We start from the raw sequence: 25,150 nt of genomic DNA, 5'->3' as shown, positions 1-25,150 counted from the left end.
GTGTGTGCGCGTGCGTGTGTGTGTGATCTGTGTGCGTGAGTGCCCCCTCTTCTTTTTCCATCTGATTCCTGATTTGCTCGACAGCTCTGCTGACATCCTGCACGAGAAGAAGGAGCAGTTGCTCTCCCTTCTAGCGTGCCGCTCTAGTGTAGCAGCTCCCTGCCAGTCAGGCCTGACAGGCCTGCAGTCGCTGCAGTCGCTGCACAGTGGGCCGGAAGACCGGTGGAGGCGGCCGAAATCCTGGACGCGTTTTGAGCTCCAGAGTCGCTAAGCAGGACTCGAACATGGAGTGTGACCCCACCAATGGATTCCTTGTTAGGAGAGCAATCCATTGGTGGGGTCACACGTTCGGTTAGAGTCCCATTTAGCGACTCTGGAGCTCAAAACGCGTCCGGGATTTGGGCCGCCTCCACCGGCCTTCTGGCCCTCTGTGAACCCGTTGCTTATTCAACCTTCAACCCTGTCGGCCGGTCCTCTTTTCTGCGCGCAGGGTGGCTCGCAGTGCGGGGGAGACCGGGGGGAGGGCGTGAGTCTTGATTGCCATGCTTCCCCATGCTTCAGTGCTGCAGTGCTGCACTTGCCGGAGTTTGCCTGCTTAACTGCCTCCTCCACCCTTTCCGGCCGATGAGGCTGCCCGAATCACCCCCAACCCTGAGTCCTTCTGCGCCGCCCCTGCCGCCCCTGCCGCCCCTGCCGCCCCGCCCGGCTCGGCCCGGCCTCGTATCTGTAGTCATTGTGGCTTAGAAAATGCCGCGTGGCCCTAAAAGTGGCCCTCTGCCGTAAAGGAGAGCCGCACCCACACTGCGTAGGTAGCCGTAATCCCCCAGCGCTGGCTGGCTGCCGGGCTGGCTGCCTGGCTGGCTGCCTGGTCCTTAGCTGGGCGGACCCTGAACTTGGCTGATGCGTCGCCAGGCTGTTCCGTTAAGGGCCCACTGCACTGGTGCAAGGCCGCCCCCGCCCCGCCCCCGCCCCGTCGAGGCCCCGCCAGCCCAAACTGCAGACGTATCTCGGCGTCGTAACAAACTTGGGGGGACACTCACTCCGTATGCCGGAGCTGCCAAGGCGCGCCAAAGGGTCGCCACTCTCACGCTCTCGTTAAACCCGGTACACCGGTAAACCACGCCCCCAAAAAGCAAGGAGGCGGCCAAAAAAAAAATGGTGACCCCACCAATGGATTGCTCTCCGAACGAGGAATCCATTGGTGGTGTCACACGATCGGTTCGAGACATTGAGAGACTGATCCGGGGACTATTGTTCAATGTTTGCCGTGGAACACGAGTCGTAGACGATTGCGAACACAGGACGTGGTACAGTATCCAGCAGCAGTGTACCGACGGAAACAAACCACCACGCTGATTGTTACGTGGACAGCAAGTCGAGTATTTTTCCCCCTGGCGTTTAGGCATTGGAATCACCGTAGTTTACCGAAGCCCCCTTCCTCTCTCTCCCCCTGCCGGGACGTCCCTGCGTATAGCATTGATGACGTGCACCAGTCCTTCGTCCCTCTCTCTCTCTCCCTCTCTCCCTCTCTCTCTCTCTCTCACTCTCTCTCTCTCCCTCTCTCCCTCTCTCTCTCTCTCTCTCTCTCTCTCTCTCTCTCTCCCCCCTCTCTCTCTCGCACCCCTTCGCAGCGACACGTGCGTGGGAGAGAGACGGAGAGGAAGCCCCGTTCGGATTCAGCCCGCCCAGATCATTCTGCTGCATTAGTGCCCCACCACAATGTGTCGTTGAAATGTTTGACCAGCGAAGCGAGCTCGCCCAGGCCTGCCCCCTCCATGTCCCTGCCCTCGCTTTGCCGAGTAGTTTGCCCGGCAACTGGCGCGGCCGGCGCGGCCGGCCTGGACGGCCAGGTCGTGTATTTTGGCCGCGGGTTTGTTTGGTATTAGTCGTGCCAATAAGCAGACGGCAAATCAGAAACGGAACACACACACACACACACACACACACACACACACACACACACACACGGCGGAGAGGGGACGTGAAAGTCATCCCGACCTGTGACCGCTCGGCGTATACACTGTGGTGGTCGCTCTCGGTCACTTTGTCGGACTCCGTGCTCGCTATTGTCACCAAGGTATCAATTACGGTCCGAAACGCCGTGCAGTGCCAGTGCAGAGACAGACAGACAGACAGACAGCTACAGAGACAGAGAGAGAAGGACAACAAGCGGTTCGGTGTGGCATTTTTTTTTTTATTTTTTTTCTATTTTTGGGTGGACTGGTCTCGTTCGCGGCCGGTCCCCGGTCGATTCCGCTGTGCCCGGCTGTGCCTGCACCGGTCGGTTCAGATTGGGGGTGCTGTTTTTATGCCCTCGACTACACCTCTCTCTCCGTCCCCTTCCTTTTTACTTCCCTTTCATTGTGCCACTATTCTATGTACGCACCGCCGATTGCAGGCACAATCAGGTGCCTTTCCCGAACGGCGCGCTGCCACTCGGCTCGGCTCGGCTCGACTCGACTCGGTCCATGGGAACGCCCTTGCTTGCACGCCTCGCTCCAATGCTGCCTAAACTTACTCGCATTTGTTGTCCTTCTCGTCCCCACCAAGACCTCCTCGCCGAGAAGAAGAAGAAGAAGAAGAAGAAGAAGAAGAAGAAGAAGAAGAAGAAGAAGAAGAAGAAGAAGAAGAAGAAGAAGAAGAAGAAAAAGAAGAAGAAGAAGAAGAAGAAGAAGAAGAAGAAGGAGAAGAAGGAGGAGGGGGTGAGGACACCAATAAATCGAGGGTTTGGGGAAAAGCCACGCTTTGACGGATACACAACCCTGCATCTATCCCCGGATGTCCGGAAGGGTGGCGCCCGCCAGACCGCCAGACCGCCAGACCCAGAGCCCCACAGTGTGCCGACTTAGGGCGCCTTCTGTGGACTCTTGCGGGCAGGTTAGGTTAAGTTGTGCTGCACAGTGGGCCAGAAGACCGGTGGAGGCGGCCTTAATGCTAGACGCGTTTTGAACTCCAGAGTCACTGAACAGGACTCGAACCGAACGTGGATTGCTCTCCGAACGAGGAATCCATTGGTGGGGTCACACGTTCGGTTCGAGTCCCATTTAGCGACTCTGGAGCTCAAAACGCGTCTGGAGTTTTGGCCGCCTCCACCGGTCTTCTGGCCCACTGTGCGCAGGAATCTGATGAGACTCGACGTCCACGCCGCGGCGAGTGCATCGCGACTGCAGCCGCGTCGGCGCGAAATGTAAAACCAAGGACGAAATAATATAAAAGGAGCGTGGCCGCGGCAGCGAGATCCACGCGCTCGATCGCAAGTTTTCACTCACCCCGAGAGGAAAACAAGAAAATGGTGAAACAAAACGGGGCGGGGGAAAAAAGGGGCAAAAAGATGGGCGATCGTGTAGCCTGTATCTGATGGATGGATCCTGTGCCGCACCTGGACGATGCAGTGCGACGCACTGCGACGCAGTGCCATGTGATCTACGGTCCGCAACGCCGGCTTCCGAGTCACGAAGCAAACAACACGCTGCAAAAAGGACTGTTTCGACCGCGCGGGGCTCCTGCAAGCACCGTTAGCCGAGCGCGCAGCGTGCGTGAGTGTCACCTCGGCGACGTGGGTTCGACTCCCGTTCGAGGGAGAACTGATGTGGTACCCTGAGGCGACCGGTGAACTCGTCTGGCCAGTCGTTGGAAGGTCAAGCAGCCGGCCCGACGCCTGGCGGGTAGGCAACTTTTCTTGCCGACTTGGCTCACTATCAGTGGCGCAGTGGCGACACCCCCCGCGCGGTGCACGCCCACAAGGCTAGCGTTGGCGGTCTCTCTCGCGCGGGGTATCGCTGGCTGTACACTCGTGCAGAGGAGCGGTGCACAGTGCGCCAGAAGACCGGTGGAGGTGGTCGAAACTCTGGACGCGTTTTGAGCTCCAGAGTCACTGAATGGGACTCGAAACGAACGTGTGACCCCACCAATGGACTGCTCTCCGAACGAGGAATCCATTGGTGGGGTCACACGTCCGATTCGAGTCCACTTTAGCGACGCGGAGCTCGAAACGCGTCGAGAATTTTGGTGTGGCGGAAGTCTCTCCACTGTTGTGAGGCCTGGCCTGAGCGCGCGGGGTATCGGCAGCCCACCCTACTAGAGGTCCCTGACTGCGCAGCCCGGCCGGGCCAGGGCCAGGCCAGCCACACCGCACTGCACCGCACCTCCATGGCGCCGGGCTGCCCGGGCTTGCGGTCGACGGGATGGCACCTAAATGTTTTCCTCGGCGAGATCTGGTTGCCGGGCTGGCCCGAGGCTAGCCGGGCTCCAGAGAGTACTTCCCCGCGCCGCCGTAAAACAGGGCGACGGTAATGGAGTGGTTAAATACGCGCTGTTTCAGCGTCTCGCAGTGTTCCGGGCCAACACCACACCAGCAACGTGAGCAACGCCGATCCTGCAGTCGGCGTTCAAAAATCGCTCGCGCAGGGAGTACTGCCACCACACAGTGGGCCAGAAGACCGGTGGATGCGGGTGAAACTCTAGACGCTTTTTTGATCTCCAGAGTCGCTAAGCAGGACTCGAACCGAACGTGTGGCCCCAACAATGGATTCCTCGTTCGGAGAGCAATCCATTGGTGGGGTCACACGTTCGGTTCGAGTCCCGCTTAGCGACTCTGGAGCTCAAAACGCGTCTACAGTTTCGGCCGCCTCCACTGGTCTTCTGGCCCACTGTGCGGGAAGTTTGCTTCGCTTTCGGCCGGATTTTGCAGCGACTGAAGATGACTGCACGAGTCTGCGCGGCGATAGCTCTATTATCCCGCAATTGATTATTTTACGCCGTGTGCACTACTCGAGGGACCGGTTGATAGCATTGCACAACCGAGACGAACATTTGCGAGTGCCCCTCCGACAGCGGCCGGGTATTTTCCCTCAATTTAGTATATAAGCAGGTACTCCTTTTACAGGTGCGTGCTTTTGATAGCGAGAGCATTAACCGAGATATAAGTTGTCCCTAATTTGAGTTTATGGCTCAGTCGCTTCCGCGGCGCGTCGCGCATTCAAATACGACCATTTTCCACTTTTGCTGCCTCTGCCGCGGCTCGCCCCGCCATCGTCATCGGATCGTAAACAGAAGTCCCGTCGCAACCTGTGCTATTCCCGACCGAGATAGCTCTGATAAAGGCTGACAGCTCAGTCAGACGGCAGGACGCCGAGCCGAGCCGAGCCGTGCCGAGCCCAAGGGTGCGTCAGCGCGTCAGCACGTCAGCGGCCTCACGCCGTCTTAGGCCGTTGTCACCGCGTCTAATTGGTGGCTGCCAAAAGAGGCACCTGCTCGGTTCGGCCCGGCCCGCCCCCGTCAGCCGATGGCCGCCGATGGCGCAATCTCACTGCCCTCTAGAAGGACGGAGCACGGCGTGGATTGGTCAGAGGAACCGTGCGGTCAAAATCCCGGACGCGTTTCGAGCTCCAGAGTCGCTAAATAAGACTCGAACCGAACGTGTGACCCCACCAATGGATTGCTCTCCGAACGAGGAATCCATTGGTGGGGTCACACGTTCGGTTCGAGTCCTGTTAAGCGATTCTGGACATCAAAACACGTCTGGAGTTCTGGCCGCCTGCACCGATCTTCTGGCCCACTGTGGCAGGCCGAGGAGGGACACTGCACGGTAAACCGTCGCTAGGCGTTTTGTAAGACGCCAAGCCCGGCTAGCGAATGTGCCGGCACTGTCACATTGTGTCAGGTCGAGTAGGCGGAATTTTGTATCACTTTTGCTAGGTCTACCACATTTTTAAGAAGAACCGCTTATCTTCACGGGACCTCGTAACTGCTGCCAGTGGGCGGCTGTAGGCGACTGTGGTAACTCCAGTAGGCGATTTCGCCTAGAGCGCCCCGCCGCGCCGTCGCCCTCTGGCGGGACGCTCCCCAACTACGGATTCCTCCCCGCTCCAGCCTGCTCCAGCGTCTCTCTCCCTGAAGCGCGCGCGTCACTCACTCGTCATGTATTCACGGTCTCATCGAAAAACTATTTGAAGTGAACAACTTACTGGCCATAGGTGGCCTACTTCGCAAGGCTTGAGAGCACAAAGGATGGGCAGGTAAGTGATAAACTCGTAGTATTCGTTTTATAAAAATAAAACCTTGAAAGGCGAAAAATCTTGTGAAATGTATAGAAGCGTACTTTGGCCTCGGTCCTGTTTCTTCCTATTTTGCTTAATATTACCCTTCAATTTGCCACAATCTGAATTTTTAATCCGAGAGCCTTTGCTTTGGTTTTAGAAAATGGTTTACCTTTGATAAATAAGTTTGCAACTAACCTGAAAAGTAAACATTCTGAAAACAGGAAACTAACCTTTACTCTAGCCAGGATAATGTAGTTTGTCCTCAAATATGTTTTTAAATACATGAGCGGGCAGAAGGCTTCCTATCTTATCTTGTTAGCAATATGTTATTAACTTTACTCTCATTTTATATAAATTGAGCTGACTTTTGTCTTTGATGTTTGATTGTAGTTTATTTTTCTTGTTCTAGGCTTTCGATGAACAGAAGTCATGAAACTTGGCCTTCGATAAGGATACTGAACACCAGTTTAATGTTATCACTTGCCGTAGCAGCTACCAAACAATGAAATTATTGTTTCATGGAATCAAATTGGCCCAGAGAACCTACAACTTTCCATCTTCTTATTTTGTGGGCTATATTAACAACATGTAAGTACAAGTTGCTCTCGTTGTATAAAAATTGAGCTGACTTTTGTCTTTGGTGTTTGACTGTAAATTTATTTTCCTTGTTCTAGGCTTCTGATGAAGAGAAGTCACGAAACTTGGCCTTCGATTAGGATACTGAACACCAGTTCATTGTTTTCTCTTGCCGCAGCGGCAATCAAACATAGAAATAATATTTTCTTGGATTCAAATTTGCCCAGACAACCTACAACAATCCATTTTCTTATTTTATGGGCTATTCAAGCAAAATGTAAGTACAAGTTTCTTTCATTTTATAAAAATTGTGCTGACTTTTGTCTTTTGTGTTTGAGTGTAATTTATTTTTCTTATTCTAGACTTCCGATCAAGAGAAGTCAGGAAACTTGCCGCAGCAGCTACCAACTTTCATGGAATCAAATTGGCCCAGACAACCTACAACTTTCCATCTTATTTTGTGGTCTATTTTAGCAATATGTAAGTACAAGTTGCTCTCATTTTATATAAATTGAGCTAACTTCTGCTTTTGGTGTTCGATTGTAAATTTATTTTCCTTGTTCTAGGCTTCCGATGAAGAGGAGTCATTTAAAAATAGAGGGACAAAATTTAAGTGTTAAAATTATTTAGATGTCAATAAACCTAATTTTTTTAATTTCCTGTTTACTTCCTCTTTTGTATCCTGAGCCAATGTACCAACTCAGCCAGCCTGGTCACGTGAACAGGACTGCCCACCCGGCTTGCCGGGGGACGGCCCGCCCGACTGCACATCATTGCCTGCCCGACTAGGCGAAATGTGGTAGAGGCTGCTGGCAGAAACGCCAGCTCCGACCAGCGCGCGGGAGGACGGCCGGGCGGTATGAAAAATTCAGACTGGCGACTAGGCGGTTTTCCAAACCGCCTAGTCGAGTTGGACATCCACTAGGCGCCAATGTGCTACTGTGACTTACCAGTCATGTAACAATTATGGCTAGGCGAAACCGCCTAGCGACGGTTTACCGTGTGGTGCATCCCGGGCAATGTGGCAACACCGAAATGGTCGCCACAGCCTGAGGAAATGCAATCCACGAGTCGGTATTCGAACCCGGGACCGACACCGGACCGCCTCCGAGCCGGGAAGGCAACGCAGCGGCGAGTGCAGCACCGAGAATGAGAAGCTCGCTTTGGGTTTTTGCGGAGTAATGGTCGCTGTGCTGCGCTGCGGCCAGGCTGGGCTGGCTCGCTCGGCGCGGCGTGGCGCGGCCCAGCCAGGCCGGGCGGTCCGCTCAGCTGGGTTCCTCGTAAGAACAACATCTAGTGACCTTGCAGGAGGTTGTTGCGCCTTCGCCGCCTTGCGCCGTCGGCAGCGCGCCGCCCGCCCGGCACCTTGGCCGCCCCGCCCCGCCCCGCCCTCGCCGTGCACTCGGAACACTCAGAACGCCGCCAATACTGCGTTCGAACCGCCACGACGTTCGACCCGCGGTGGCGACGCAGCGACGCACCGCGGCGTTGGAGCCGCTGGCACGGACTCCTGTTGTTGCCTCCAGCCTCCTTTTCGGGGACCGCGGCGCCCAAACGTGTCTAGAGTGGTTTGCGGGTCGTCTAGAGGCCGGGCCGCGCCGCGCCGCCGTGTGCCGACGCCTGTTGTTGAGCGGGTCGGGGACCGGGCCTGCCGGCCTGCCGCCTTCGAGTAGTTTATTGATTGGGGGGCCATCTGTGATGCCAAGATAGCGCGAGTTGTTTACCCGGCCCTGCCGCGCCCTGCCGAGGGCGAGGGCCCTGCGGCCCAACGGCCCGCCTTCGTTTCGGTGACCTTGCTGCAGTTTTTTGACCTTTGCGTACTGTGGTACTGTACACTGTGCTCGACCGCAAACAGCGCGCAGGCCGCCGGCAGGCCGCAGGGACCCGGGCGAGGCGGGCGAGGCGAGCGAAGCGCTGCGTGACGCGACGCGGCCTTTCCGTCGCCAATACGGTCGGGACAGCCACCCACGGCCCGCAGGGCCCGCAGGGCACAGTGGATTTGCCAGAACTGTAGACGCGTTTTGAGCTCCAGAGTCGCTAAAGGACTCGAAGTGACGGGTGACCCCACCGATGGATTGCTCCCCGAACGGGAAATCCATTGGTGGGGTCACACGTTCGGTTCGAGTGACTTAGCGACTCTGGAGCTCAAAACGTGTCCGGGATTTTGGCCGCCTCCACCGGTCTTCTGGCCCACTGCGCGACCGCCCGGCGGGGTAGGCCACCCGGACGTTGCCGCGCAGGCGGGCGCGGCGGGTTGCCTACCCCGCACGGCGTCCGGAGGCAACGCAGATTACCGTCATCAGGCTGAACAGCGCTGCGTCCTTCTCTCTCGCACAGGTGCCGGGCGCGCCGCGAGTGCGAGAGAGAGGGCGTAACGTCTCAGCCAGCGGCCTGCGGGCGTGAGTGTGTTCTACTCGGGCGTTCCGTTTCCCCGGTCGACCATTACCGGCCTTCCCGAACGCACCCATAGCGACACCCGCGCCGCCGCCCCGCCGGACCGGCACTGTAAAATCAAGAAACGAATTTGAAATGGGCGCTGCGGCTGCGCGAGGCTGCGCCAGGCTGCGCCAGGCTTCGCGCTTCGGCCACCGTCACTTTTACAAAGAGCGCGAAATTCAAAATGAGCCACGTCGCGGCGCGGGCGGCGCTCGCCGAGGGAAAAGCGAAAAATGAGGTATACATAACACGGTTAAAAACTTTTTTTTTCTTTTTAAAATTCATTTTGCTGCTTTTTGCGGTGGTGCTTTGTAGGCGAAAACTGTACGGATTGAACCGGAACCAGTTTGACCCGCAGAGAGTGTGGCGGTAACATTTAGTCGCAATTAGCATGCAGGGTAATGGCCATTTATTTCGATATTACGGCCAGAGTCCCCGCAGCAAGCCACAGCAAGCCAGTCGCTTTTAGGACACGGAAGAAAAATTGCAGGACAAAAGGACACTCTTCTTCTTCTTCTTCTTCTTCTTCTTCTTCTTCTTCTTCTTCTTCTTCTTCTTCTTCTTCTTCTTCTTCTTCTTCTTCTTCTTCTTCTGTCCTCTGATCAGTGTGTGTGTGTACCCTGAAACAAGCAATAAATGCAGCGCCCGGTCGTGGCCGTGGCCGTGGCCTGGGCAGTGCACTGCATGAGTCCTCGGACAGGCCTCGGCTCGGACTCGGCACGGCCGGGGCCTGGCCTGCCTGGCCTGGGGGTCAGAGCGACGCAACTCGGCCGTCTGAAGAGGCAAGTTACGACCGCGCCTGGTCGGTTCCGAACGCGCTCTCTCTCTCTCTCTCTCTCTCTCTCTCTCTCTCTCTCTCTCTCTCTCTCTCTCTCTCTCTAGGGGTGCTGCTTCGGCGTGCTTCGGCGTGCTTCGCGCGGAGACGTTACTCTGCAGAAAACGCAGTGCTCGAGGGCTCCCCGATTTGCATTGAATGAGGGACCTCCCCCCCCCCCCCTCGCCCCCACGCTCCCCGCTCTCTAAACAGCGTAGGGACGCTATAGATACCACTTTTTATTGCCATTTCTAGCAGAGGCTGCGCCGACCTCGGAAAAATGACCATGAAATGACGGTGCGCGGCGAGGTTTTCCAATTGGCAAACATAAATAAAAGCGGCAGCCAGTGCCGTACCCGCGACTTAACTCGAGCGGCCGACGCTAGTTTTGCGTTATTCCAGTGTGCCTGCCTGGAAATGTGCTCGAGGGGTCCCCGATGACCGGTGGGGGCGGCCAAAGACGCGTTTTGATCTCAAGAGTCGCCAAATGGGACTCGAACCGAACGTGTGGCCGCACCAATGGATTGCTCTCCGAACGAGGAATCCATTGGTGGGGTCACACGCTCGGTTCGAGTCCCACCAAGCGACTCTGGAGCTCAAAACGCGTCCAGAGTTTTGGGCGCCTGCACCGGTCTTGTGTTGGGAGGTGGGGGAATGGCCGATTGTGGCCGGGCAGTGGCCATTAGTTGCGAGTTTGGGAGGCCAAACAGTTGGCAAATTAACGGCTAGAGTTGGCAAGCAAACCGGCAAACCAGCAACCGGTGAGGGAGAAGCCGACCGAGCCACCCGAAAACTCGCATCACTGCATCATGCGGATCACAGACCCAACTTGTGGAGTGTGTCTTCGCGCGTAAAAAAAACAACAATAAACAACAACAGCAGCAGCAACAACAACAAGCTGCATTGCATGCTGCTTCTCCCACGCCGATTGGTCTGCTAAAACGTTCCATTGGCGCTCCCAGCTGCACATCTGTCTGGCCTGGCCAGGTGTTGTTGCCTTTCCGCGTTTTATACGCTCAACTAAATCAACCGCTGCTGACCGAGGTAGGAAATTCAGCGCCAGGATTCGCTGCGACGCTGTAAAATTGGCCCCTGTGTTTCCGCAGTTGTCGTTTCGGTTGCGTTCGTGTTACCAAACGCACGCGACTAGGGGCATAGCACAGTGGGCCAGAAGACCGGTGAAGGCGGTGAAAATCCAGGTTGCGTTTCAGAGTCACTAAATGGGACTCGAACCGAACGTGTGACCCCACCAATGGATTCCTCGTTCGCAGAGCAGTCCATTGGTGGGGTCACACGCGCGTTTGGAGCCCCATTTAGTGACTCTGGAGCTCAAAACGCGTCCGGGATTTTGACGACCTCCACCGGTCCTCTGGCCGACCGTGGCATATGGTAGTGGGTTTTCTAGCGAGGAATCCAAACCCTGCATGGTCCGGTTCGAGTGATGTCTGCCTGTTCGGACGGTGATTCGAATCCGTCCTAAGTGTGCCGGGGTTGCCTAACCAGGGCGGCACAAAAACGCAGGCCGAGCTTGTCGCCGTAAACGAGCTTCGAATGGCGTAGTCTGTCTCTCTCGCACTCCGACAAACAGACCGGGCGGCCCGGGAGAGCGAGAGAGACGGAGATTTTTTTTTCGGAAGCGTCCTGCTAGTGCGCTGTCCATTATTCGGCCATTAGATCGACTGCACGACGGGCGCGTTCGAGATGGCCGTGCCGTGGCGTGCTGCACCATGCCGCGCCGTGTCGTGCTACGCCGTGCCGTGCCATGCCGTGCCGCGAGCGGCGCTACCCAAGCGACAGGGCGACGTCCGAATGTACCTCGCAGTGCAGAGACCTTCTCCTGGAGGGCTCAAGGATTGCTTTATAGAAAAATCAGCCGCAGGGGAGTGCCAACATTCCGATAGCTAGTTGGTACATGGACGTTTCATAAAACCATTTTCTTGATCGTCAATTTTTTTTTTTGCAAATGCCTTTTGCTTGCAGTGTGCCCGGCGATGCCTGCCAAAGTCACTCCACGGCGCGTCGTTGGAAAATTTGCGCTCCGCTTGAGTTTCTGAGCGGTGACCACAACCCAGTTGGCGTTCTTCGCACCCAGCCCCGCCCCGCCCCGCCCTCCTTGGCGGTGTGGACGGCGCAGTCAACCTTGCAGTAACACGAAACAATGATGGTCATAAGAAGGCGCAAAGGACACAGCACGGAGTGAAAGGTGCGGCAAGGCGATGAAGTTATCACAACTTTTACACCCGAGTCCTTCCCTGCTTTCCGTCCTCGTTAAAGCCGGTGACAATAACAGTGCCCCGCCACGATTGTCTCCAGTACACCCTATTTTACAAACGGGTGAAAACAGAAAATGTTTTGTTTTCGATTTTTGAGAGGTGCGGTGGTAACTCGTGGCAACAGGTCTGGCCCATTCGGTTGAACGGCAACAAGTGAAGGCGACTGCGAGGCCACCTTCCAACTGCAACTGCGCGGATGCGGCGCCCTGTCCTGCAGTCCACAGCAATCCCTGCTTGAAACGCGATTGCAAACGCAACCGTGCTGGTGCACCGTCAGGACGACTTATCGGGGCCGATTAGGAAGGTGACGAGGGCAGCCCTAGCCCTAGCCTCGCAGCGAGCCTCTCGTATTAAATTATACTGCCGGGGCTCTCATTGAATAATGCGGGCATGAGCACGCCACAGGCACCGCGCCGCTGAACAGCGACGCGAAAAAAAGGGGGAAAAGGCCGCCGGAGCCGGTATTTGAACCCCGGGCGTTAGCACTTGGTACAGAATCCACACATGGGGATGGTCAGACCATTACCGCGTCCCTACCATCCATTCATTACCTGACGCTCCCCACCGCCTCTCTCTCTCTCTCTCTCTCTCTCTCTCTCTCTCTCTCTCTCTCTCTCTCTCTCTCTCTCTCACCACGTAGAAGCGATCTGCCTTGCCCTGTATTGTTTCCACTGCACCCCAAGGGAGCCCCTTGCTCGGCAATAGCTTCCCTTCCCTCCCCTTCACTTTCCCTCTCTCTCCCTTTCTCTCTCTCTCTCTCTCTCTCTCCCTCCCTCCCTCTCCCTCTCCCACCGACCTCGATCCGCGCGCTGCTGCGCACCCTACACATCTGCAAGGTCACTAAGTCAACGCCAAGGCTTTCAGACGAGACTTCAATTTTTGACATTATGAATTTCCTAAAATTTTTCAGGGGTTGGCAACATCAACGTTTCCGCCGTGGATTGGTGGAAACAAGTAGCAGAGCTTGGAGGGGCTCGGCGCAGCCTCAAAGCATTCCAGCGCCCAAGTCTTGCACATCAAAGAAGTCGGATGCAAAACGAGTTGATTTTCTGCGTAGGCGGCGTCGCGGCGTCGCGGCGTCGCGCGGCAGCCGACAGGGTTGTCACGGCGTGGAATTGGAGCTTCTGAGCTTCCCGTGAAATGTGGCCAACGCTCAGTGGGCCAGAAGACCGGTGGAGGCGGCCAAAATCCTAGACGCGTTTTGCCCTCCTGAGTCGCTAAACGGGAATCGAACCGAACGTGTGACCCCACCAATGGATTGCTCTCCGGACTAGGACCCCATTGGTGGGGTCACACGTTCGGTTCGAGTCCCGTTTGGCGACTCTGGAGCTCAAAACGCGTTGAGAATTTCGACCGCCTCCACCGGTCTTCTGGCGCACCGTGCACCGTCTCGAGGGAGGGCTGCAGTAGCCACACCACTGCTGCACCCTAACGGCGCCTCCTCCACCCCGCGGCCTCCCCGTCACCCCGTCCACCCCGTCCACCCCGTCCACCCCGTCGGAGCCCCGCGGCCGTGCGCCGTGCCGTGCGCCGTGCCGTGCGCCACCCCCCGTGCAGGGTGAGTGACTTGTAACACGGCAGGCTCGTGGCAGGCCCTTTCCCTGGGCCCGGCAGTGCGAGAGAGACGGAGAGAGGCGCGTGGCTCGCCGGGGCGTGCGCGTCCAACACGTAATCCGAGGGGCTGTGAAGGAATCCCCACACAAAACCGGGTCGCGCAGAGAAATGGAAGGGATGACACTCGCCGCGGTGCGCGCGGTGAAGAGGCTGATGAGGCGGTGGACGAACCGAACAGGGAAGGAGGAAGGAACAACACAAAAGTGGCGCCAGGCCAACTTTTAATCAGTACGCAACAGGAATTCGAAACTTTTTGATAAGACAAACTCCAAGTCGACTGTATGGAGGCCGCAGTGCTTTCCACGCCCAAATATTTCACCGTCGTGTCATGCTTCCGCGATTTCGCAGCTTTTTAGGTTGCAACATGCAAATGACGAAGCAGACGTGTGGATAGGAGGAGCCGACAGAGGCAGGAATGGGACGCGTGCTGACGTCAGGACGGCCGTCCGGAGTGACCCTTGGCGTCCCATCTCGAGGACCGTCTTCGAGTCATTAGCCCTTGGCTTATGTCAGTCTGGCGACTCAGTGACTCACCCGCCAAAGCCAAGGTCATCGACCTGCAGACCTTTCTGTGAACGGGTCGTGAAATGGCGGAAACGGACCGCTTGCATCCCACAGTGGAGGCGGACAAAACTCTAGACGCGTTTTGAGCTCCAGGGTCGCTTAACAGGACTCGAACCGAACGTGTGACCCCACCAATGGATTCCTCGTTCGGAGAGCAATCCATTGGTGGGGTCACACGTTCGGCTCGAGTCCCATTTGGCGACTCTGGAGCTCAAAACGCGTCTAGAATTTTGGCCGCCTCCACCGGTCTTCTGGCAAATCCACCGTGCATCCGCGCCTTCCCTCGTGGAGCCTCCGCATCGAGCAACAGGCTCAACCAGCACCCTGCCTGCCTGGCGGCTGGCAGGCACCCCAAGCGGGGCCTCTGCACGCGTCGAGCCCTGCACGGCCTGCAGAACCAGGTCACTGCGCTGGTAGGGTGGCGCGTGCCGCGTCGCCGAAGCATTTTCAGTGAAGAAGGGTGGAGAGTGGATGGAAGCTGGGCGCTGGGCCTGAGGTTTCTCCTTCGAGTTTCTTCTCATTTCCTCCACACTATCCAAGTGACAGGGTCGCAACGGTCTTGACGTGAAAGTCAATTAGCGCGATACTGACACCTCACTATGAAAATGTCGAATCAATATTTGGATTCGGTTTTGAAGCATGAATTTTCGGCGTGCGCTTTCGGCTGCGTTTGATCGCCAGTGGAGCCTGGTTGGCCTGTGATTAAACAGACCACCGACCCTCGGACGGGCAATCACTGATGTGGACGAATATTTCCCTCCCCTCTCCCTCTCGCCTCTCTTCATAACGCCACTCTGTGCGCGCGCCCGGTGGTGCATACAGCTCCGTGATGGTGATTCTGTGGATCTTATTAGAGATATTACTCCCCCCCCCCTTCTCTCTCTCTCTTCGAGTCTCACATGGCTTTTCAGCTGACTTTGGTCAGGCTTCAATATGTTTTTTTCTGTTATTTTTCTTTGTTTGCTTATTGAACAGGTTTGGGGAGGGCAGTGAAAGAAAGAGCGGTGGTTTAATAAAAAAAGATGGTATATTTTTACCATAATATCTTCATAAACAAACTACAATACAAAATGTACATGTTATGAATATGATTACACTATAATATGTATAAATGAAATATGATACATGGGCTGTTTTACAAAAGAGATAGTTTTTTTTTACACGTTTTAATTATTTCATCTGTCAGTATACGCAAAAGATATCTCCATAACGTAAGGATGTTTATAAATTATATCAGGGGAGGGGGAAAGCTTATTTTACAAGAAACAATGTGCGGGGCGAACGCTAGGGCAGCAAGACTAGACGGTCTACATGCAACAGAAAGATTTACAACCGCCTGTTTAAAGATAAGACAGGACGGAAGTGTGCCCGGGAAGTATTCCCAGTGATTTTGACACTTTCACATGAATTACGAGTTAAACCGGGATTTGTAAAATACTTTTTGGATCAATTACTGGACACAGTACGACGCTTCAAAAGAGTCTCGATGACAACTTAAGTACACAAAATCACTGGGAAGACTTCCTGGGCACAGGATAGTCATGAAGCAGTGGGGTTTGGTCCCACTGCTATAGATTCACACAAATATATTTTTGATCCATTACCAAACTTAAGCGTATTTAAATAAAAATTAACAAATTGTACATAAATAAGAGAAACTGTTGTAGTAATCGAATCAAAAATACGTTGCATGTAGTATCTAGGTTGACTTTTCCATAAGGAACAAAAAAGTAAAAAGAAGAAGTTGATAACCACAGACTCTGACTTAGAAAGATAGGACCAACATTTCAAACTTGGTCCAAATTTTGACTGTGGCATAGTAAAGATTTAAAAGAAAGTTAAGAAAGCAAGAAGCGGAGCAACAACAACAACAAACATATATGTACACGGAAAGTGAGCCAACTTGAGTAACCACGACTTGCTGGAAAAAATTATCAAAGACGACCGGCGAAATAACACGAAAAGAGAATGGGCCAGTCTTGCTAAATTGATTAAAACATAATACTTAATAGTGATGAAAACTGAAAAGTTGATATTTCTAGATTTACCACTTACGAACTAGAACCACTTACTTTGCAATCTCAACATCAATATTTCATTTTTTTCCGAGACACATACTCCATACTTAACTATGTGGATTTCTAAATTTTCCCATCAAATAAAACAGCAATATTTTAACATCTTAAATGAAAGAAAAACTCACGGAAAGAAACATGTGGGTGAGAAACACTCTCAGTCTGGTAATTACATGTCATCAGAGGACTAAAAAATTAAATATCTATATTCAAAACAAATAATTTTACATAAGCGTATTTATGACCCACCAGTGCTTTAAATTAAAATTTTTAAACATTTCAACGCAAACCGATAGGTTTAAGCCACGGTATTCACTGGCAACTTGCCCTCTGGGCATATAGGATCCACTAGAGTTCAACGAGTCCGGTTCAACGCGTGGGCATTCGCTCATTTAAAATTACGGAAATAAAGCATGACTGCAAACAACGTACCAGACGTCATCACGAACAAGAGATCAATATTACACGTACAAGGTCAATAAACAAACTGTTCCCGCAATGTTAGTCTCGATCAGGGCTCTAGAACTCTAGAGGAAAAACGTAATCAATATGTGCAAAATAAATTCTGGCGGGTGTTGAGCCAATAACAGACACTTGAATAAAATATTTATATATATAGCAGCTAATGACGTACAGATAACTAACACATATAGTTGGTTCATAAATGTATTTTTAATTTTTATGTTTTTCAATCTATAACCATGGCCGTAGAACATGCAGAAATAAAATCGATTACAAGGACTTCCCTGTATTCATCTTATCCCTACTACCTAATTTGACATTTTTATGGTTATGAATATAAGTACATATTAGTACAAGTAGTGACTTCGACAAAAATGAGTGAAAGAAACCTGGGGCTTTAAAGTTTGATCAGTGAATCTTAAACTGCCTTATCACTCACATATCACTAAACTACACATAACAGAAAAGATTGAAACAGTCCATGTATCAAAAGATATTACTTAAGTTGGCATTTACGACACTTAATGCATAAGAAACACATGTGATATGTAGTGGGGGGAGGGGGAGGGTTATGGTTTGCTAACGAAAAAATGCTCATGTTAATGAAAGTATAGAATACTGACTTATTTTTTGTGTAGGTTTAAAGGCTTTTGTCTATGCTTCTGGGCAGCAATCAATTCGAAAACCCAATGAATACACTGGCCGTGAGGTGGCTCAACTACACACCGACCATTTTTTTAAGTTTATAGCCGAGCAGGCGAATTACCAAACGCGACTAAAAGGGGAATGGAAAATACGATTTTCTTGATCAGTGACACTGTTAAATGCGAAAAGAATTAATTTGCCCAGAGCAGTGGCGGCCTTGACTACGGTTTGGCGTTGAGAAGAACTCAACGTAATCTACCACAAAATATAGCACTAACCTCAGAGAAAAGAACGTATCTACACATCCTGCAAGGCATGAGACCAAGAAATTATATTCAGTCCAGGGTGGTATGAGCAGTAGTAACTGCTGACAATAACAATAGTAATAAAGATAATGAGCAAAATAAAACGAGCTTTCAACCCCTGCAATCCAATTTCATCGACCCGAGCGCCAGAATGGGAACTACAATGTTCTGCCTTGAAATGACTACAATTTCTAACGACAAAGAAAGCAACAGGGAACTGTAAAATCTTGACATTGAGACATTTAAATAGGTACAGACTTGAATTAACACAATGGGAGATCCAATATTAGCACTAGTCCAACTATATATTTACATTCACCAGCCATACATCCTATCATAATATCAATAACCCTCGCGATGAAACAAACATCTTTGATTATCCTCCACATACAGGAATACTCATTATATGCGATTTGACTTGGCCGACGGCGCACTAGCGCTCGCCGACTCGGGACTCTACTTACAACGTAACACAGACACACAAAACTAAAACGAAAACACGGGGCACTTAACAATTAATGAGAAAGGTGGTATCACCCCAGTCATTGTTGACACCGATGTCGGACAGCATGTCCGACACGTCGGGTGTGCAACTAAAATCTAGGTGGGAGCCTGAGCTAGAAGAGGCAGTGTCGAACGTGTCAAAGTCGGTGGTGATGTTGTCCAGGTCGATGTCCATCCGGAACTCTGGCAGCAGGTCCGTGAGCGACTCGAGCTCGGACAGGGAGGGTGTCTGGGCGCCAAACAGGGTGGGGTTCTCCCCCGGCCTGAGGCCGGCCGCCGCCGCCATGCCCGTGGCCGCGGTCTCCGACTCGCAGTCGAACTCCTCCTCCTTGAGGACGTACTCGCTCCGGTCGTGCATCTCCTCGTCGATGCCCTCGTCCACGAAGTCGTCCTCCTCGACGGGCTCCTCCTTGATGTGGTCCTCAGTCTTGAGGCGCGTGAGGGACCCGAGCCCCAGGGCCTGCCTCCGCTGGGCCGTGAGCTGGCGCACCCTCTCGTTGTCCTGCAGGGCGTTGAGCGGCGTGAAGCAGTCGGTGCTGCCCACGGCGCTGGACGAGAAGGTGATGTCCAGCATCACGGAGGTGGACGACTCGTCGTAGAACGTGGCGGACTCGGGGGAGTCGGGCACGTCGCAGGACGGGCTGGAGGGCACCTTGGCGTGCGGCGTGCTGGACGTCAGCCTGGGCTTCTTGGCCTTGCTACCGCTGCTGCAGCGCGCGCGCGAGGACGGCCGGTGCGGCGTGCTGGGGCTGTCCGGCGAGGGCGTCTTCTTGGCCCTGTCCTCGGGCTTGTTGTTGTTGTTGTTGGAGTCGGACTTCTTTGGCTTCTTGACTCGGGGGGTGGTCACCTTGGGCTGCACCTTGACCACCTTCTTCCGCGGCCGGTACTTGTAGTCCGGGTACTCCTGCAGGTGCAGCTGGCGCAGCCGCTCCGCCTCGTCGATGAAGGGCTGCCTCTCCACGTCGGACAGGGTCTTCCAGCGGCGGCCCAGGCGCTTCGAGATCTCCGCGTTGTGCATGTCCGGCTGCTGTTCGCAGATCTTCCGCCTCTCGATCTGCGACCACACCATGAAGGCGTTCATCGGCCGCTTGATGTGGTTGGGGTTGTTCTTCTTCGTCTGCAACAGAGAGAAAAACAGCGGGTCAGCCGGGTGACAAATCGAGGCGAGTAGTTTTTCCCGGCCGCTGAGCAGCAATCCGGGAGCGATTTTATTTGGGCCGCTCGCTTGGCGCGGCTTGGCGCGGCTTGGCGCGGCCTGCTGCTCGGCTTGCTCGGGGTTTGCCTGGCTTAGCCAATCATCAATCAGGCCGTCGGCCGGCGGCGGTCCGTCCGGGCGACGCCAACAAAGGCCCCCGAAAGGGCCCCAAAAGCCTAGCCTCATTTTTCACCCTGATTAAACACCAAACACGTTTCAATCCGAGGGGCGACAGCCGCCTTGTTTACAATAGGGGTCAGTCCGAGCGGATGGCCGGAAAAAAAAGAAGATTGAGGTATTCGAACCCCAGCCCTTGCCATTCACGCGCGCTTTTTTAGGGGTATGACAGAGACGTGTGCAACACGCCTCGCACCACGTTGCACAACAGAGTGAGACAGATTGATGAACTTGGGCGTGAGTGACGTCACGGCAGCGTGGTCCAGGCAGGCCCTCACGCTGCTGAGAGGCAGACTGCAGTGCTCAGTGCGTCCTATCGCCAGGCTCTTTCGGATCAGTCTGTTCGGAAGACTGTAACGGCCATTTTCAGCCCAGCCTTGACGCTTTCAAGACGGACGGTGCAGAATATCGCTCTCTCTCTCCCGTGGCCCTAATCGGTCCTAACCGCATGCCCTGGTGGTGTCTGGCGGTGGCCCTTTCAAAGAGGCTTAACCTATTTCCAAACTCATTTCAATGATAAAAGAAGGGGGCTGTCCTTCACGCTCAGCGTCTCCCGCCGCGTCCATGACGGCGTCCATGACGGCGTCCATGACGTCCTCGAGGTCCACGACGTGGATCGCGCAAGAGGCCTCCGCCGCTTCCTCTGACCACCGAGGACCGCCGCGTGGAAGTCGACTGGCAGTGGCGAAACCCCGCGGAGGGGGAGCGGATGGTTCTGGTTTTGTCGTCCTCTTTGCTATTCCCTTTCATTTTGAGGCCAGCTGTTTCGTACGGGGAGGAGGGGGCATGCCACTCACACAGACACACGCACACACACCGCAGGGTGTCGTCTGCTGTTGGAGGGTGAGGAGTACTTCGGAAAGCTCGCGCGAGCTCACGCACACATACACGCACACACATACACACGCACAGCGGCGCGTTTTGAAACTGGCGCGACAAAGTCCCACTTATTCCCTTTGTGTCGGCCGGTCAGCGCTGAGTGGTGTCAACAGTGTAGGGGCAGGCGAGACGAGACGACACGCCGCGACACGGCCGTCCATTAATAAAGACTTGCCAAATTTTTTAAAAAAAGAACGTCCAGTCGCGTGACCGATTACTCGAGCGAGCAAGTTTTTGGTCTGGCCCCCAATTTACGTGGCAGGAAGGTCGGGCAGGGCTCAGCCGCTGTGTGATTGGCCAATGATAGTTCCAGCCGGGGACTTGGAAGTCATCAGGGCCGAGGTCCGCGTGGGCGAAGAGAGAGAGATAGAGAGAGAGAGAGAGAGGGAGAGCGTGCGAGGAGCAGGGCACGGCGATTATCAAGGTGGGTCTTCCTTCAATCATGGGGCAGCACGAGGCACACCGCAAAGAAAACCCCCACAACAATTGTTCCCTTAAATTCGTATCAGATTTATCACACGTAGGGCGCATCTTTACAGCGGTCAAACTATCGAGGTTCGTTCTATTTTTTTGTCAAGCTCTAAAATAAGCCTTTCTCCACAAAAATTTTTTTTAAGAAAAGGAAGTGACTAGAACTAAATCCAGCAAAAGGGTTAAGCTGCTAGGCTGGGGGAACAACATCGACGACTATTTTTTTTTTTTTACATTTTTAAAAAAATCCTCGTGGCGCATAGCGCCCATTGCGTGGGTGTTTACTGAGGCTTGATTGGATGCCAGAGGTACGCCCAGCGAGCGAGAGAGGGAGAGGGGGGAGGGGGGAGAGAGCGCGTAGAGAAAGATGGTCGCACGAGATTTGGTTCAAGCTCGTCCCGAGGGCCGACCAGGGGCCGACGGCCGAGGGTCGGGTAAGCCACGACAGGCAGACCAGAGTCGCAGCAAAATAGGAGCTGGGCCATCCCGGGCCATCCCGGGCCATCCCGGGCCTCGCTGGGTCGCTGCTCTCATCCACCGCCATAATGGTATCGTGTTTGATGGAAAAGATCCCCGCCGAGACGCACGGCCCCATGATGATGGCTCCAAAGCCAGGTCCACGTCCAGGACGACGACTGGAACTGAGCGTGTGACCCCACAAATGGGTTCCTCGTTCGGAGAGCAATCCATTGGTGGGGTCACACGTTCGGGTCGAGTTCTGTTTAGCGACTATGAAGCTCAGAACGCGTCTAGAGTTTTGGCCGCTTCCCCACCGATCTTCTGGCCCACTGTGCACCGGCCATTGTGGTGGTGCACCAGGGCCATGACGAGGCCGTGAAGCAAAAAGAATCGGGAAATTGAAATAAGAGTCCCAAATGGTTTTTTTTTCCCGCCGCGGCCACCACCGGCACCACTGGGTCAAGCGGAGGATGCTCCCCCTTTTTCCGTTTCCGGTTCGAGGCGTGAGGCAAACTTCTTCCCTTTTTCCCTAATTCGTTTTCGCTTTTTCCTCTCACGGGATTACCAGATGAAACAAGGCCGCGCCCGTCCGCCCAGCAACAACGTCGGAAGAATATTCACACACGGTGGGCAAGGTAATGGTTTGCGCCTTTATTTTGTTCTGAGTGATGGGCCTGTGCGAGGCTAGGCCAAGCCCCACGGGGCCGAGGCAGCTACACTCTGTAGGCCTTATCGAATTAAGGCCTAATTCCTGGAAAGCTGGAAAGCCATCCTACACTGGCAGCAAGGCCCGCGGGACCCAACTCGAAAGTGCTCGGGCAGCCTTCGTCCAAGTTGGCACCGTTAAAAAGAGATGGAAGTAACATTAATTTGGCTGCGCGCGATGAACCAGCAAATATTTCCAGTGCAGTCTTTCCGAGCCATTGAGCGGCCGAGGGCGGGACGCTACTATTGCTTACTAACAGCCTCTGTTATATGTAGCGAGAAAAATCCGGTCGGAGGCGCCGCGCCGCGCTCGCCCCGCCTCGCTTCGGAGCGTCCTAAGAACTGCTCGGGCGATTCTGATAAACGCCCCTCTGCCCGTAAATTACCGGAGTCGTGTTGCGTGGTGGCGCATGAACCTTGACTCCGATCACGCCCCAGCAAGCCTCACTGCTCCTGACACATATCGACCGACGAAAAGGAAGGAGGAGGGAAAAAAAGACGAAAAAAAAAAAAGCGGCGGTGTCCGTATTCGAACCCACGCCCTGGCGGTAATTGCGCGTGCTTGCCATTCATCTGCCCAGTGTAACGACACCCTACATCAAAACTTGCAGCGGCCGGTAACGATGGGCCGCAGGGCGCCGCGGGGCACAAGGCTTTTCACGATAAAAATATACGAGTCGGAGCCCCTCCCGCAAAAAGACCCCAAAAGAGTTCCAACACAATGCCCCTCGTTTTTTTTCGCAACTTTCCAAGCTCTTTTTTTTGCGGTTAAATTCAAACAACGTTGTTGTTGTTGCTGCTGCGAGGCGGCGCCCTGGTCAAGTCCACATCATTATAGCATCGCGTGCATTTCCTCCTTTCCGATAACGTCTCATAAATCTTGAGCTCATTCAAAAAGTTTCCGTGCCGAAGGACGGCGGCCCTGCTCGCCCTGCAGGAGCGCTAAGGGCAGTTGCGCGTCGCGAGGGAGGGGACTCGAGTAGTTTAAAATTACTAATTATCCTACGACGGCGAAGAAAAAAGAAAGAAGGTGCCGGGACTCGAACCCGCGCCCGGTAGAGGCGTGACGGATAGTGGGTAACCTTGGGCGGGCAGAAGACGGCCGGCGGGACTGGAGCGCTTCAAGGGTCTGTTGCGGCCAATGCGGACAAAAGGCGATTCGTGCAAGCCTTGGACCGCCTGGACTGCACCACACCGCAAAAAACAACAACAACTTTCAAAAAGGACAGAAGGTAATAACTTGGTGTCTCGTAACCCAAAAACCAAACCGAAAGGAAAAAAGAAACGGGCTGCAGTGGGATTCGAAGGCGGCTTTTTGAACACGTGTCGAGACAAGGTGTGCCAAAACGGACGTGCCCCGATGAATAATAAACTTAGCAGCACGCGGCCGGGCCGTCAAGTACCTTATCGCGACAACCCTCTTCCGCGTCACACCGTGCGTCCGTCTGTCTGTCTGTCTGTCTGCCTGTCTGTATGTCTGCCCGTCTGTCTGTCTGTCTGTCTGTCTGCCTGTCTGTATGTCTGCCCGTCTGTCTGTCTGTCTGTCTGTCTGCTGTCTGTATGTCTGCCCGTCTGTCTGTCTGTCTGTCTGTCTGTCTGCCTGTCTGTATGTCTGCCCGTCTGTCAGCCGGTCTGTCAGTCTGCCTGCCCGTCGGTCGGCCTGTTTGTTCGTCTGTCCTGCCTGCCACCCTCGTCCCTTCCCCCGAAAATCGACTTCTTGAATCAAGGAAAAACATTTCCTTCTTCAAGAAAAGTATTCCTGACATTCAACCTCTTGTATCAATATAAATCAACAAATTATCAGATTTTTTTTCGAGACTTGAAAAAACTGAAGAACCCTTTTTTGGCCCTGTGTGCGCGCGTCCGCCCGTCCGTCCGTCCGTCCGTCCGCCCCGTTACATCGCAGTGTCACTTTTGAGTCACGCCGGTCAGCTCCTTATCAGCCGGAAGTCGCTGTTCGCAAACGTGCCACCGCGCTGCCGTGTCTCGCCGATTGGGCACGCGTGCCGCTTTATCCAAAACCAAAACAACAACAGCAGTGTCCGATAGCGCTCGCAAAGCAGCTTTCTGCAGTATTTAAGAGCGGCGCGCGGTGTCCAAGGTGAGTCGTCTTCTCGCTGTTTCGGGCGGCTGGCGCACCACCGCGCTTCCGTCCGCCTGACCTTGCAGGCGGACGGACAGACAGACAGACAGACAGACAGACAGACAGACGGAGAGCGAGCAATCGGTACGGACACGGCACGCCGACTGCATACTGAGCACGCCGCCTAGACGCGCACGCTACGCTGGAAAAAGGGCGCGTCCAGCGGGACTCGAACCCGGCACACGGCGGCCCAGAAGGCCGGTGGAGGCGGCAAAAACCCCGGACGCGTTTTGAGCCCCAGAGTCGCTTAATGGGACTCGAACCGAACGTGTGACCCCACCAATGGATTGCTCGTTCGGAGAGCGATCCATTGGTGGGGTCACACGTTCGGTTCGAGTCCTGTTTAGCGACTCTGGGGCCCAAAACGCGCCCAGAGTTTCGGCGCGAGCGAGGCGGGGCGGCGGCACTTCAGCCTGCGAGGTAGGCCACGCGCCGCCGGCCGTGCGGCCGGGCGGCCTACCTCGCAGGCTGACGACCGGGCTGCCCGGACATGGAATGGCAGGGTAACGGGCAACCGAACGCAACCTCTAACGCGTTACAAGACTAAAAGGGCCGCCCATAAAAGGAAAAAAAACGAAACACGAAAAAACGGCCGGGCCCACAACGTGCTAACTGACGCGTTACGCGCCTCAGTGTGCGTGTGTGTGCGTGAGGGGGCGCGGCTGGTGGCGCGTTAAGACCCGGCGCCACTAGCGTTGCCTGCCTATGTGAAATTTAAAAGGCCGCCAGAGGACCCTTTGCGGCCGCCAGCCCGTTGTGTCGCTCTGTCTCTCTCGCACTCGTGGGGCGGTCCGTGTGAGTGCGAGAGAGAC

The 25,150-nt window shown here is 54.4% G+C and overlaps 2 protein-coding genes across 4 annotated transcripts; one reads left to right on the top strand and one right to left on the bottom strand.

The window, feature by feature from the left end:
• The first annotated feature begins 5,640 nt into the window (after positions 1-5,640).
• Positions 5,641-7,272, top strand: LOC117648001. 3 transcript variants are annotated; one of them, XM_034390072.1, is made up of 5 exons: positions 5,641-6,017; positions 6,451-6,629; positions 6,716-6,894; positions 7,019-7,097; positions 7,184-7,272. In XM_034390072.1, exons 2-5 carry the CDS (start codon positions 6,544-6,546, stop codon positions 7,245-7,247), a joined length of 408 nt encoding a protein of 135 aa, XP_034245963.1. In that variant the 5' UTR covers positions 5,641-6,017; positions 6,451-6,543; the 3' UTR covers positions 7,248-7,272. The 3 variants fall into 3 exon arrangements, with proteins under 3 accessions (XP_034245963.1, XP_034245961.1, XP_034245960.1); XM_034390070.1 differs by having other exon boundaries at positions 7,016-7,097; XM_034390069.1 differs by having other exon boundaries at positions 5,642-6,017; positions 6,980-7,097.
• A 9,367-nt stretch (positions 7,273-16,639) lies between these two features.
• On the bottom strand, positions 16,640-19,467 carry LOC117648144 (transcription factor Sox-11-B-like). Its single transcript, XM_034390395.1, has one exon. It carries the CDS (start codon positions 19,388-19,390, stop codon positions 18,314-18,316), a length of 1,077 nt encoding a protein of 358 aa, XP_034246286.1. The 5' UTR covers positions 19,391-19,467; the 3' UTR covers positions 16,640-18,313.
• Positions 19,468-25,150: the final 5,683 nt, after the last annotated feature.

This window comes from Thrips palmi, unplaced genomic scaffold (genome assembly GCF_012932325.1).
Source record: "Thrips palmi isolate BJ-2018 unplaced genomic scaffold, TpBJ-2018v1 HiC_scaffold_3, whole genome shotgun sequence".
NCBI classification, from domain to species: Eukaryota; Metazoa; Arthropoda; class Insecta; order Thysanoptera; family Thripidae; genus Thrips; species Thrips palmi.
This window is presented reverse-complemented; position numbering and strand designations above follow the sequence as displayed.